The following is a 15,134-nucleotide window of genomic DNA, read 5'->3' as shown; positions in this document are numbered from 1 at the left end:
TTATCACCTGCCTTTATCTGGCTAAAAATCACACCCGTGTGAAGTGGAGCTGTGTGTGTGTGTGTGTGTGTGTGTGTGTGTGTGTGTGTGTGTGTGTGTATGTGTGTGTGGATCATGTGTACCGATATTTGTGACATTTGAAGAAAATATGTAGGAGAAGGAGCAAAAAGTGTGTTTTGGAGAAAATTCAAGATGGCGGAAAATCTATCATGGCGCAAATGGGCGTGGCCTATATGGGGAGATGCGTCATGGCCCAAGGAATCCAGGGAAAAAATATTTTTAATTTTTCGACCTACGGTTCAAGAGTTACAGGCCAAAACGTAAAGTGGGGTGTTATGGCGCCACCATGCGGCCAAATGACACAATTATTTTTTATTTAATCCTTGAAATCATTATGAACCTCCTCTCCAAGTCTTGAAACTCTAGCCCCTATGGTTTGCGAGAGACAAATAATTGAATGTGAGTTTTTGCAATTCCCATTATAAGTCAATGGGGAAAATTAATTCACTAATAAATTAATATCAATTAAACTATAGAACCTTTCTCTTAGAAAAGTAATAGCCCACGATTCCCGAGTAAGCCAGTCGATTTGACATATGGCGCGAGTGTGTGGTGGCAAAACTGTGGGACTAGTGGCGTGCCGAAGTTTAGGAAGTTCAGGCTACATACACACACACACAGACAGACAGACACACACACACACACACACACACACACACACACACACACAGACCCACACAGCCACGTATAGGGAGCCTGTGCTTCACACAGCTCCAAAAACCAAGGATCGTCTTGGCAACCAACTATAGCCAACCACAGCGCGACCAACCGCCCTGGCTATGGGATCCAGACTCCCTGTTATTTTCAGCGAGTGATCATCTATACAAAAAAAAATCTGTTGTCTGGAGCGGAGCTGAGCTGTACTTGAAGCTGGTCGGAGGAAAGAAGAAGAAGAAGGAAGCATAATGTAACTTCTGTAGCGCGGAGGATAATGTAGACTAGAAGAACACTGAGAGGAGAAGAAGGGAAGGAATAAACAACGAGCACCTGGAGGACCATAGCAGCAGAGCGAACGGACAGACATTCAACATCTGAACGGAGACAACAAGGCAGAGCAGCTGGAGGGGAAGCAGCAGAGACTGAAGCTGCTCTGGCTGGGTTCCTTTTCCTCCAGTGGAGCTCGAACCACCACAACGCGACAACATGGAAACTACGGGCATGCATGGCGGGAACCATAAAGTAGTGAAACATCTCAGTAACAACAACAGTGGTGGTGGTGTTGTTGTTGTCGGAGGAGAGCAGCCTCATCATCACCTCCACCAACACCACCACTCACCTCCTCAGCCGTTCAACAACCAGTTTATTATTCACCACCACCGACAGCAGCAGCAGCAGCGACAGATCCACAACAACATCAACAACAACAACCAGAACCCACAGCCGACACAACAACAACAACGAGGAGGAGGAGGAGAAAGTGGAAATCACCACCAGCAGCACCATGGTGGTGGTGGTGCTAAGGAAAGCATCCAGAAGAAGCAGCAGACTGAGGAGGTAGAGGCGGAGGAGGGACGGATGGACAGCGGCTATGATCAGCAGCAGCAGCAGCAGCTCCATGCCGCCGCCAGCAGCAGCAACAACAACAACAGCCCTGCTCTTCCTCCTGCCCTGAGTGGGAACAGCTCTGGCGCGACCGACTTTAATCATTATTATGGGAATGGAAGAAGGGGAGGAGGAGGAGGGCCTTGCTTTGATCAACATGGCGGCCAACAAAGCCCAGGGACGGGGGTGATCATGCACTCGGTGCAGAGCAGCGGCAGCAGCATGGATCACCAGGTCCACCAACAACACAACTCGCACGACGGTGGCGGCGGCGGAGGAGGCTACGGCAACCACCCGAGCCCGTACAACCACTACCCGAACTACCGGCCCGCCGGCTACGGCGGATCGAACAGCGGCTACGGAGGAGGAGGGATGATGAGCCCGGGCGGCTCGCGGACGATGGGCCCGGCGGCGGCCGGGAGCGGCACTGGCAACGCGACTACGGCCGCGGCTAGCAGCCACGGCAAGGCGGCCGCCGCCGCTGCTTCGCCGGGCGCGGGATCCGTCAACGCCGCCGCCGGCGGCGGGGGGTTCCAGCAGAGGTTCCCTCCCGGACAGCAGCAGCAGCCTGGGGGTCCCCAGCAGCAGCATCCTTCTGGGGCCACGCCGACCCTCAACCAGCTGCTGACATCCCCGAGCCCCATGATGCGGGCAGCGGGAGGAGGCTACGGCAGCGGCGGGTACCAGGACTACAGCAGCCCGTCGGCTCCGGGGCTCCAGGGGAAGGACATGGGCGTCCAGTACCACGCCGGCTGGGGAGGAGGGGGACCCGGCCAGCCGCAGCGGAGCCACCCGCCGCCGGGCCCCGGACCAGGGAGCCAGGGACCAGGAGCGGGCAGGTCACAGGTCAGTCGGTGGAAAGTAACTAAAGTACATGTACTTTTACTGTGCTTATTACCTACAGTTTTGAGGTGTTTGTACTTAGCTTGAGTATTTCCAATTTCCAATACTTTTGCTTCTACTCCACTGCAGCTCGGATCCAAATATTGTACTTCTTCTACTCCACTAAATGTATTTGAAAACCTTTGTTGTTACTAATTAGTTACTTAGTTATTACAAAACATAATCATTTACCACTTCAGCCCTTTATATATTTTTGATGCCAATATACTTGTACATTTAGTCTTTTACTCAAGTACATTTTTAGTTCCTAGCTTCTACTTGTCATCTCTACATTGCAGTATTGATACTTTAATTTAGTAAAGCATTTGAGTACTTTCCCCTCACCACTGATAATAGTTACATTAGGTTGGGTTAGCTGTCGACACATTTCCCCCCGTGGAAAATGGGAAGATAACGTCGTTAATGTACTGTTTGTCGAATTAAGGTCTCGCCCAGACAATAGGAAAATAATACACAATATATTCAAAATAATATACAATATTTTCAGAGGGGAATGCGTCAGCTTTGGTGAAAATGCGTAGTTATTTATTTGTTAAGGACGGAGCCTTCATGAACAGTTAGCTGTTGCTAACCCGCTAGCTGTGGGTGTAGCACCAGTTTAGCTGCTAATGCTAAACTAGCTGACGAATAGCTAGTTGTTGTTGTTTTTCAGCTAGACATCATTGCTATTATTATGTTCACATTCTGCCTGTGATTTTTAAGCCACTTGTTTGATTTAAAGGCAATTAACAGAGCAGGCAATAAGGAATAATAACGTAATTGGAGGTGAAGCTGGTGGCTAAAACCCTAATGTTTCGGTTCTGTCTTCTGTGTCCAAGGTGACTTGTCCGTTTTTTTTAGCTTGCTATGCTAAAAGCTAAGATTAGCATGCTAAGCTAACGATAGCATGCTAACTTTAATCAACGTAGCCAAGGCCCGCACGGATTGGAAGTGTCTTTGATCTGATCTATGCCGTGATTGTGTTGAGGTTGCCGAATTTGATGTTTGATGCCGCTTTATTAAATAATTGACTTTGATTGGCCATCTTCTTTGGCCTTTTGAAGAACTGGGTCAAAATAAAAATAATGGTTGTTTATTCATGTCACCCATCAGGAGCACAGTGAGGGTCGTTAAATAAAATAATAATGACAGCTCAGTCAGAAGAACATACGTTGTTATCTTCTATCATTGGTAAATGGTTCTCTAAACCAAGCTGGCATTGTGTTCTGTCTGTCGTCGCTGTAATGGTTTTTCAGCCCACTATAAACGGTTCCTTTCATCTGGTGTCATGGCCTTAACTTTTCCTGGCAGGGTGCCCATTACGACCCCGTCGCAACACAAGAACCCGCTGACCTTCACACATGCAGATTAGCCATGTGCCCGGCCTCTCACAATCAACACTATTAGTGGAGCAAAAACATCCACACGTCTCTCAACTGTCACCCACTCAGCCAAGGTCTGGCTTCAGTGTCAGGGCAGGGTTTGTGACTTGATAAACTGGCACGAAGATGGCAAAGTGCCTTTGTAGGTTCCCACTGTAAATATCTCCCTTTTCTTTTCACTTTTTTTCCTTGTTTCTTCTTTTTGAATGTTTTTTTCCTCCCTTTTGTTATTGATGATATCTATGCAAAGAACTGTGTTCTGTCCATCTGTCTTTCAATGCTTTTTACATAAATTGGTTCCTGTATAAATAAGCAGAAAAGATTACTAGGATCTCCTTTTAGTTAACCTTGTACCAGTGATTTGTACTGTCATCAAACTGTACTTTTCCCTATGCAACCTTAATAATAAATGATTCAATCAATCAATCAATCAAAACCATTCATATTAAGTCATATTAAGAGCCTTTCTCTTTACTTTATTGATAGGATTGACTATCTTCCGTCTGTTTGTGTTCCAAAATATATTATTTCAGCAGTCACAGTCACATGCTGAAACATATTTGTTTTTGACCCTTTTCGATTGTGGCTCTTATTTTAATACATTATTTCAATGTTTTCCTATCTTGTGTAAATTACTGTGCAGTGTTATTGAGAAGTAAATCTGATGTTTTATAATTGTGTTATTTGTGCCTTATAAACACTTAAGGGATCTGTCGTAAAGACAAGAAATGGTTATACATGCTTTTGGGCTTTTCTGCCTTTGATAGTACAGAGAAGAGATGATAATAATAATAATAGTAATTCTACTAATAATAATAAACTTTATTTGTATAGTTTATAGATAGGAAACGGAGAGACTCAGCAAAGGTCCTTGGGCTCGGGAATTCGAACCCGCAACTTGCTGTCAGGCTGCATTAGAGCCTATATATGGTATGCACCTCGACCTCTAGGCCATCGGCGCCCCACATCAATTATCTTTTTACTAGGATGTACACTACAGTAATTGAACCGTGACATGTTTAATTATATCCATTCATATTTGTTATTGATAGGCTACTGATTGACTGTACAATACTGTTGACTGTACAATACTGTTGATAGACTACATCGAGTCATCCAGATACTTACTGTTGAAGGCCAGTAGACGTACCTATATCGATTCATACACTCAGATTGGCGATAGATGTGTAATTGCATTCATTCTATTCACATTCACAAGTAATGATAGACTCTAAATGTATACTTGATAGACTGTGTGAAACTGTCACATTCATTTAGAGACCCAGTATAGATGTCTAGTGTCAGAATCTAATCTAAACATTTGATTTATTTATCTATTATGTATCTTCGCTCCGTTCTTGACTCTTACCAGCACCTCTCCATTGTTTCACTCTTACTGCTGTTGCTGCTTTGAGGCAAAATCTCGATAGTCTGACGTCCCATAATTAGTCTGATGGTGATTAGGGTTAAAGTTAGGTTTATGGTTAGGGTTATGTTTAGACAGTTTTAATAAGGTTAGGTTTAGGCATAGTTTTAATAAGGTTAGGTTTAGGCATAGTTTTACTGAGGTTGAGGTTAGGTTTTAGGCATAGTTTTACTGAGGCTAAGGTTAGATTTAGGCATAGTTTTACTGAGGTTAAGGTTAGGTTCTAGGCATAGTTTTACTGAGGCTAAGGTTAGGTTTAGGCATAGTTTTACTGAGGTTAAGGTTAGGTTTACTAGGCATAGTTTTACTGAGGTTAAGGTTAGGTTTAGGCATAGTTTTACTGAGGCTGAGGTTAGGTTAGGTTTAGGCATAGTTTTTCTGAGGTTAAGGTTAGATTTTAGGCATAGTTTTACTGAGGCTAAGGTTAGGTTTAGGCATAGTTTTACTGAGGCTAAGGTTAGGTTTTAGGCATAGTTTTACTGAGGCTAAGGTTAGGTTTAGGCATAGTTTTACTGAGGCTAAGGTTAGGTTTTAGGCATAGTTTTACTGAGGCTAAGCTTTGGTTTAGGCATAGTTTTACTGAGGTTAAGGTTAGGTTTACTAGGCATAGTTTTACTGAGGTCAGGGTTAAGGTTAGGTACGGTCAGACTAATGGGACATCGGAACAACGCTACGCTCCCCTGCTATGACACCTGGGTTTCCTGGCCCAATTTCATAGTTGTACATCATCGTTTTTATTCATCGTGTCCAAGGAAAGTACACACGGATGCACTTTGCCATTGGCAAATGAGCTGTATTTATATAGCTCCTCCTTCACATTTTCACAGTCACACACTGAGGGCAGAATCAGTCATGGAAGGCGCCTGCCAACTCATTAGGAGCTGTTAAGGTTAAAGGCCTTAAAGTGTCTTGCTCAAGGACACATCCACATGCAGTTTTAGGAGGAGCCTAAAGGTGGATTGAATGGAGAACTTTCAGATTCCCAGGCGACATAAAACACCTTGCCCAAGGGTATCTCTCTCAGCTGTAGTTTTTACGATCCCAAATCCCCAAGACTTTCCGCATTGGTGTCACAGATTTGGGATGTCACTGATGATAAATTCCTCATGTTTCTGGTGTTGGGCAAAAATGTAGATGGGTCCCCGCTTTGTAAGGCAGCGTTCGTCGTTAATTTATTATTTTCTGTGTTGTGTTTTCCTAGTGCTCACTTGCCCCGTTCAACCAGCAGCAGTAGATCACAGGAGACATGCATGATGTGCTAAAAAGAATCAGCCCAACTGTTAGTAACTGCCTCGACTCTCCTCCATTAATTTGTAGATTCAATGGAAAAACAGTTCAATGTATTCCAAGGATTTCTTTTCTTTGTGCCTCTGAAAGTCATTGCTGGTGAAATGTTTGTGTATTTCACCCTCCATTGCTCTTCCTTGATGCCATTAGGGTATTTCTTTAAAAACATTTATTTATCCAGGAATGGCTGACTGAGCATGGATGCTTTCACAGCTTAACCCTGCTTCACATTCATAGAGCAACGCACATTAACACCAGGAAACCTGCCCCTTTTAACCGCTGCCTCAATGAAATTCAACATTCCAGCGCTGCCAAATTAAACGAGTAATTGTGGAAAACATTATTGCCATAGACGATATGTTCTATTATTCAGTAGTGTTTTTAATTCCTTGGCCGTGACCTTGGCTTTATCTTCACAAAATACATGAGGCTTCGTTCTTTTGAGTCTTAACCCCAGCTGACCCAATGCGTTACTGTTTTCTGACCCTTTACAGAGAACCATTGACTTCATTCTAGGCGTTTAACTAATTCTGAGTGGGTGGGTGAGTAATTCAGTGTCTTCCTTAAAGGGATCCCTGGCTAATATGACAAATATGCCTTAATACATTATAATTGTCCTCTATAAATACAATGTAAAATGAAAAACACCTCAATTATTTTATTTCTTCTAGAAATAGCGAATCTTTCACTCAATAGGGGAAATGCCCATCGCATGTTGATGTCATAAATGTAATGTGTGGTCTATCCCTATGGAATTTATGGCATGCATGTGCAAATAAAAACAAACGTAATACTTCATAATGGTTAATATAAGCATCAAATCAATATTTCAAATGTATTTGTATTTTTCTTTTGCCATAAATTCCATAGGGATAGACCACACATGACATTTATGACATCATCAACTTGCGACAGGCATTTCCCCTATTGACTGAAAGATTAGCTATTTCTAGAAGAAATAAAATATTTAAGGTGTTTTTAATTTTACATTGTAGTTATAGAGGACGATTATAATGTATTAAGGCATATTTGTCGTATTAGCCAGGGATCCTTTTAAGGCTGTTTTGACAAGACACAACTTGACTGTCGGGGGATTGACCCTGCGATGGTTCATTTAAGGTCCTCCTAAGTCCTAACGCGCCAAGCCAGCGTTGGCCGAAAACCCATAGTTGAGCATCCGTGGCCGACAATCAGCCATAGCTTTTGTGGTGTGCCTTGCGCTGTTGGCGGAACTAGTCAGCCAATAGCGGTGGCTGCTCACCCGACTTGAGCTTGTTGAATCAGCTGTGAGTGTGAATAGCGTCGTCGCCGGTCAGGGAGAGTCTCCGTTTGGCTGTTCATGTTTAAGGCAGTTGTGATGACGTCTTGAGAGTAGTAAGCCAAGGTATGGTTACACTTTGAGGTCCTTGAAGGTAAATGTTATCCATGCATTTATAAGCGCTCTACACAGATGTGTGTTTAGATATCTATTTACCCGTTTCATTGTGAATGTACATTTAAATTATGTGCATAATATTGTTGTGTACACAGCGAATGCACGCAACAAGTTGAACAGCTGTAATATGAGCCAGTGAGCAATTCATTAATTTGACATCAATGGTGGATAAAGTCGTACAATAGCCTACCTAGTATCACCGAAAAAGTTTACATTGAATTCTCAGTAAACTGTAACATTAGTTCTAAAACTACTGACATTGCCTACTTGGTGATCTACCATGAAATTTCACTTTTCCCATTTTAAAACCTTTTTTTGGGGTCCCACTAGCACCTTCTATCCTCACAAAGTCCCATTTCTGACCGTTGCGTCTTTCTCTGGTTTTGAGAAGGCGAAGGTTAAAAGTATCCCACGGGTTCTCAAAACAGGTTATCCAGATTTGCTGCCGATTGTGACGTCATCATCGGCCGTTTTTGAAGAAAACAGCAGTGGTACTGCAGCTGAAAATGCTCTGAGAGCCATTCAAAAATGAGAGAGGCTCTCTATTCAGGAGTGGTAATTTAGCCTCAAACCTTTTGAAAAACGTTTTTGGGACATAAACAATATGACATAAATACTTTTTAAATCCATGGTGTATCACCTTTAAGCATTCTGGTCCGATCAGGTTTTTTGGAACCGATCACCAAGCACCGATCACAAAAGTTTGATCACCCGATACCGATCAATCACAGATCCGATCAAGTTATTATTTATATATTATTTATATTTTCTAAATGTTAACACTTGGGGAGCCAAACGCGTTCAGGGACGAGTTATGGCCACTAGATGTCACCCTGCCACAGGAAGTTATATCGTCGAGGGACGAGTCAACAAATACTTTGGGAAATACTTTTCGAGACCGCAGCTTCCCTTTGCATGCCCTGAATCCATTACGTCACCCAGCCAGGGCAGGAAGCCCCCTGTCTCTCCCCACACGGAAGGATTTTACATGGCTTTAGATTCTACTTTGAAACATAAGAACGGCTTTATCTGAGAATGAGGTAAAAACAGCCCCATGGAGGCAGAGAGCTGATTGTTTTCACGGCGACACTTTACCGCGAATTTACCGCGATTTTTTTACCGCGAGTTTCGCGAGCGGTTGTAAACAAATGGAGTACCTCCTCAATCTTCTCTGGACACGCACGTGCACACGCACGAAGCTTGCGGGGCTCATCAAAACATAACGTAAGTCAATGGTGGCACCAGCAACAGCTATAAATGTTATAAACCTTGGCCGCCCATGTGTTAATGTTTTAACTTTAATTAATTAATTCACTCATGAATTCATTTATATATTTGCCTTATAGTTATTTACCAGCATTACTATGTATTTATTATCATAGCAGTAACTAATTATTCCTTCAGCACTGTGGAAATCAATACCCCAAAATGGCCTCAAGTGGGCATACTGAACGGCTGGTTGATCGGATGCACCGATCGGATCGGATCGGTGAATTTACCTTTTGATCTAAACCACCGATTATCGCCGATCACGCTTTGATCGGCCCGATCCGATCCATTGCCGATTGATCGGTAACATCTCTAATTCAAAGCCCATTCGTTCACTCATCTGAGAGTGTCATTCCTATCAAAGTCAGGAGCTTGGTAATCATTGGAAATCCCCAACGCCAAGTTGGATTGTATCAGTTTTAATTTAAATGTGTTACTGTAATGTTAATCAATCGCGTATTCACCAGGACATTTATCATAACTTGAGACAGTAATATTAGCACATTTAGGCCTGAACACATTATGACGCAATATTTTATGCTTTAAATATAAAAAAATAGCAGATATACAAGCTCACTGCGAGCTTGTAGATCTTGTAGATTTTGAAGTGTCTTTTGAATCCTTCTAAATTCCCTATGTTTCTATGTCAGCAATCTGGCCAGCCATCGTCAAAGAAAAGGTCCTTTTCACTTAACTGGAGCTCAGTTAGTCTGTTCTTGAGAGACTACCATGTCAGTGGATCTCAAACTTTTTTCATGTGAAGGACCCCCAAAATGATATTTATTTGGCCACGGACCCCCATTTCAAAATATCTAGTTCCAGGGACCCCCCAGAAGCAAAATTTGAGTTAGAAACGTTCGCTTTGAAAATACATATATTCAAAGATTTGCACACATTTTCACGACTTTTTCAAAAATAGCAGATCTACAAGCTCACAGCGCGGCTGTGAGCTTGTATATCTGCTATTTTTCACTTGTTAAAGCATTCAATAATTCTAGGCCTAGGTAGTCGTGACAGTTCTCCAAAGTGAACTTGAGTAGAGAATTCTTCCCAAGGACGTTAATCAGGACTCTGCATTCTGGTATTGAGAAACGGCTCTTTCATCTCTGCTTTGGAGCTTGGCTCTGCAAATCTTTAAAAGTGTAAAACAGATAGATAGATGGAGATTAGGGCTGTCACAATTATTACATAATTGTCTAATCGCAATTATTTGACATAATCGTTTTTATATTTCATAATCGTCATAATCGTTTCCATGTTGAAAAATGTTCATATATATATATAAAAAAAGTCAAAAATAGTGGAAATAGCAGATCTACAAGCTCGCTGTGAGCTTGTAGATCGGCTATTTCCACTATCAATGTTCTTTTTTAAGTATAAAGTTGTCAAATATGTAAGTCATTTCTTGGTATATTTAGGTTATGTGTCATATCTGCCATGTGCAACTTCAAAGCCTAAAAGCCAAACAGAAATTTAAGATCTACAAGCACACAACATGTCACATTATGATGCGTTGTCAGCTAGTAGATTGTCTATATTCTGTGATTAAACTGATTTTTATGGTATGTTAATAATGACTAATTTAGCTGGAAACCCCTCAAGGACCCCACTTTTAGAACCACTGCTTTAGAAGACACTCTCTCGAAGCATTAGACCTCTTTGCCACAGGCTTACTTGCTTTAACTCAATCACAGACTCTCTCTTGGCATGAATTATTTATGTGGTTTCTAAGGTTTGCTACCAACAATCACAGCATTGCAAACCTGTCCATTTATTAAGGCCCTGGCTGGCTCTATAGAGGTTTTGTTATTCACATAGTGTGATGCAATTTGACGTCAATGATGAGTAAATGAGTTGGGCCTTGACATTTACGTATATACCTATTTTATTGATAAACTGAAACTATAGCTTTATTGTTTATTACCGGTATTTAGGGCCAATCAATGTAAGAAAGCCAAAGGAAGCTGGTTTGGGTGTCCCTGACTGGTGGGGAACCCATTTAACATTATCTGAGCTTTTTTAGCGTTTTTTGTTCGTTTGTGTGTCATAATCATAATTGTCTTTTCATAGTGAGAAGGATGGAAATTCATTAGCAGACCATGGATGGATATATTGCATATTTTTTCATGGAATCCTCAGTAGCTTCTATTTTTAGAAAGAATTACATCAGCGCTCTCACCTGCAATTATGTCATTGTGTCATGTGGGAATGTATGTGTCTGTGTGTGTGTGTGTGTGTGTGTGTGTGTGTGTGTGTGTGTGTGTGTGAGAGAGAGACTGTGCATGTCTGTGTGTTTAATATTGAAAGGTAGCGAGGCGTGTCCGCTGACACTCGGGGCAGACTGGTCTTTTGAAGTGGCCCCCTGGGCCTTCTGGATTGCTCCCAGTCTTCTCTTTAAGTGCTCCTCCAATCGACTCTGAACTTGGCAAGCGAAACGAGCAGATTAGCTTCAATTGCTCCCTCATATTTTTGGCACCGCTGGGCCCCTGTAGAATATCCCCCCCCCTCCCCAAATAAATAAACAAATTATCATTGGATAGCACAACACATCATATTATCTGCACTACCTTTTTGGCGGTGAAGTTCTTTGTAAAGGCCCATTCCCACTGGGCCAGATAACAGATAAACAAATCTTTCTCCACATAAAAAAAAAAGAAAAAAAAAAAAAACTATTTTTCCATTCAAGTGGATGGTAAGATAAAGATAAAAAAACACCACTTGAATGGAGAGAGATTTTTTTTATCTGGAGAAAGAGATTTTTTTTATCTTTTATCTGGCCCAGTGTGGGAATGGGCCTTAAAGTTGTACTATGTAACTTTTTTTATAAAACAAATCTTAAAATTCTCCTAACTATTAAATCACAAAAGTTTTAGAAGATCCGCGCCGTGAATTTCAGCCTGTAAAGCCTTCTCTGTATGTAAACTGAGATCCTTGCCGTGGACCGGATCTCGCGCCAAAATTGCGTCATCACACTACCGGCCAATCACAGCGAGGGTTATACAACTGCCGGCCAATCACAGCGCATCTTGAAGTGGGGTCGCTATGGCAGCCATATTTGTTGTCGCCCGTTTGTACCATCCCTTCTCTAGGTAATTTCGCCTACCAGGCAGGGTGAAGGAGTCCGTATCTCTGGAATTACTGAACGCACAGGAACAAGGGACCCCTTAAAAGATAGATCTCAGCGAGGTGGAGGCAGACGCGGGGGTCTGAAGGTACGAAAAACGTCCGAAAGACGCGGACGCGACCGCGGTTTGCTATAGGGCTAATGACCACTAGTTGGGCATCTTACACAGTATGGCTTTAAAACGTATAAACCTTACTGTAGGAATGACTCAAAATAATTTTTCCTTGGATCCGTGGATATTGGATTGGAAACCCCAGCAGGCCTTTAAGGCCACTTCTTCAGCACATAATGGCAGTGGTGGGGAGGACTGACCTAAGGAATACATACCATTCGCTAGTGGAAACGTTTTACTAGTTGGCATAATGTGGACTACTTCTTCTATTCTTATATATGTGGCAACTGGCAAGGATTGAACCCTAAAAGACCTTTCTTGTCACCACGTCTAATCACTAGGCTACCACATTGTGGTCACTGGGGGTTCAATAGTCTCACATAGCCAGACAACTATTCCACATTTTCAGAATGCTATATATAATATATATATATAGTCCCGGAGCTACACCTCACGAAATCTGAGGACGGAAGCTGTCATCTGTATGTCATTTCCATTCACGATAATCTATTTTTATTCTAGAATGTCCATTTCTAATAAGCAGAAAGCTATATACAATATGCCAGGGTTCCCCAAGGGCCGAATTATGTCTAGGGTACCAAGCCGAGGGCCACAACATTGCAGGGGGCGATGGTGGCGTTCCCGCTACTCCAGCGACAGTTCAGATATCGTCTTTGTCGGGTGAAAATCTTGTATGTTCGTTTTGCATTAAACTAGTGAAAACAGCCGATCTACAAGCACACAACGCCTCGCACCGCGAGGCGTTGTGTGCTTGTAGATCTGCTGTTTTCACAGCTTTTGTGCGACGGCCTTGTATGATGAAGCAGGGCTTTACTTTGCGATGAACATACAAATTTGGAGATACAAGGTTTCCACCCGACAACAACGATATACTAGTGTTGTTGGTGCTCTTATACCACCATTATTACTGGGGTTGGTGGGGGCCTGACAGTAGCCCCCCGCGCGCCGCAAATGGCCCGCGGGCCGCCTATGGGGGAACCCTGCAATATGCTTTGATTATTATGATTCATATTAGGACATTTTGCATGACTCTAAAGACAAACGGAAGTGGGGAGGAGTAGTTTAATCCTCCGATCGTTTTCATAGCTACCGTACTCCAGACTCCACTCTGTATGAGGGAAGTATGTGAACATTTAACGGTCTGACCCGCAAGACGAGGGGCTCACAGTGTTGAACAGTAACTTATTACTTAGTAATATATAAGTAACGAGTAGTGTGTAAGGGATTACTCTGCCAAAACAGTAATATTATACCATATCCACATATGACGAGATATAAATAGCAGATCTACATGCTCACAACGCCTCGTGTTGCGAGGCGTTGTGAGCATGTAGATCTGCTATTTTCACAATTTCTGCCTCTAATATTTGACAATTTGACCAATGTTTAATTTGTCATTTTAGAGGTATTTGAAAGTCCTTAAATTGTCACTTTAGACATTTCCAGATACCCTCTACACACTTAAACTTTATGTTGTTTTTGGAGCTGTGTGGAACACAAGCTACCCTATACGTGGCCGTGTGTGTAGGTATGTATGTGGGTGGGTGGGTGGGTCTGTATGTAGCCTCAAGCCTGGTGTAGTACCTTTTTTGACCACACATGTTAAGGGAGAGGCGCTGTTACACACACACACACACACACACACACACACACACACACACACACACACAGCTCCACTTCGAACAGAGGTTCGATTTTTTTTTTAAGTTAATCATCTGCCCCCCCACCACTGATCTACAGTATACTTAGTTGCAGCTCTCTCGGTCGTCCTCAGACGAGCTTCCATCGGAGTCTCCAATCTTTCCGGTTCTCCATATACACCCGGCCATCTCCGAAAGAGCTTTCAGGGGGTTCCACACGTTACGCGGTTGCCGTCGGGGCTGCCGCTAGGATCAGCAGTGGCCGCACCGCGGTGAGACACAAACACACTCGCTCAGTGAGTAGACGCCGCGCGGTATTTCACAAAGATTAACACAATCCATCTCTCACCGCCCGCGTACGCATGCACAAACGAGCACGCTCGCGGTGGATTTCACAGGACCGTGCCCGCTCGCCTAGCCGTCCCAAAACTTCGCTGCGCGGCCAAAAAAGCTGTCCGCCTCTGATTGAAAATGAATTACTAGCAGGCGGTGACCGCGTACCGTGTGGAACCCCCTTTCAGCTCTTGCATCCTTCTTCAGCCATTGTGGTTATCTTTTCAAACCTCGCCCAGCTTTTCTCAACATCCATTTTGTGTCTCCTTCAGGTGCCACCCATGGACGCCATGGCGCTGAAGCGCTCTCAGCTGTACGGCATGAGTAGCAATCCCTACTCCCAGCAACAGGGGGCGCCCTACCCGGGGCAGCCATACCCTGGCCCCTCTCCTCACCGATACCCAATGGGAATGCCCAGCCGCGGTCACATGGGCATGGGAGGCATGCAGTACCCGCAGCAACAGGTACGTCTATTAATGTCTGGAAATGTATTTAACGCCCTGGCCTGAAGGTAGCGCTGTCACAATTATTACATAATCGTCTAATCGCAATTATTTGACATAAACGGGATTATTTTTCATAATCGTCATAATCGTTTCCATGTTGAAAAATATTCATATA

The 15,134-nt window shown here is 43.2% G+C and overlaps 1 protein-coding gene across 1 annotated transcript in view; it reads left to right on the top strand.

Annotated features, from left to right (window-relative positions):
* The first annotated feature begins 1,780 nt into the window (after positions 1-1,780).
* arid1b (AT-rich interactive domain 1B) overlaps positions 1,781-15,134 on the top strand; it is a 100,696-nt gene continuing 87,342 nt past the window's right edge. The window contains 2 exon segments of the mRNA XM_080745075.1: positions 1,781-2,448; positions 14,786-14,977. Of these exon segments, the coding sequence (XP_080601201.1) occupies positions 1,795-2,448; positions 14,786-14,977 (846 nt within the window). The 5' untranslated portion in view covers positions 1,781-1,794.

This window comes from Nannobrachium achirus (assembly GCF_963921795.1).
Source record: "Nannobrachium achirus genome assembly, chromosome: 16".
Lineage (NCBI taxonomy): Eukaryota > Metazoa > Chordata > Actinopteri > Myctophiformes > Myctophidae > Nannobrachium > Nannobrachium achirus.
The sequence above is the reverse complement of the archived record's forward strand: the minus strand, read 5'-3'. Positions and strand labels throughout refer to the sequence as shown.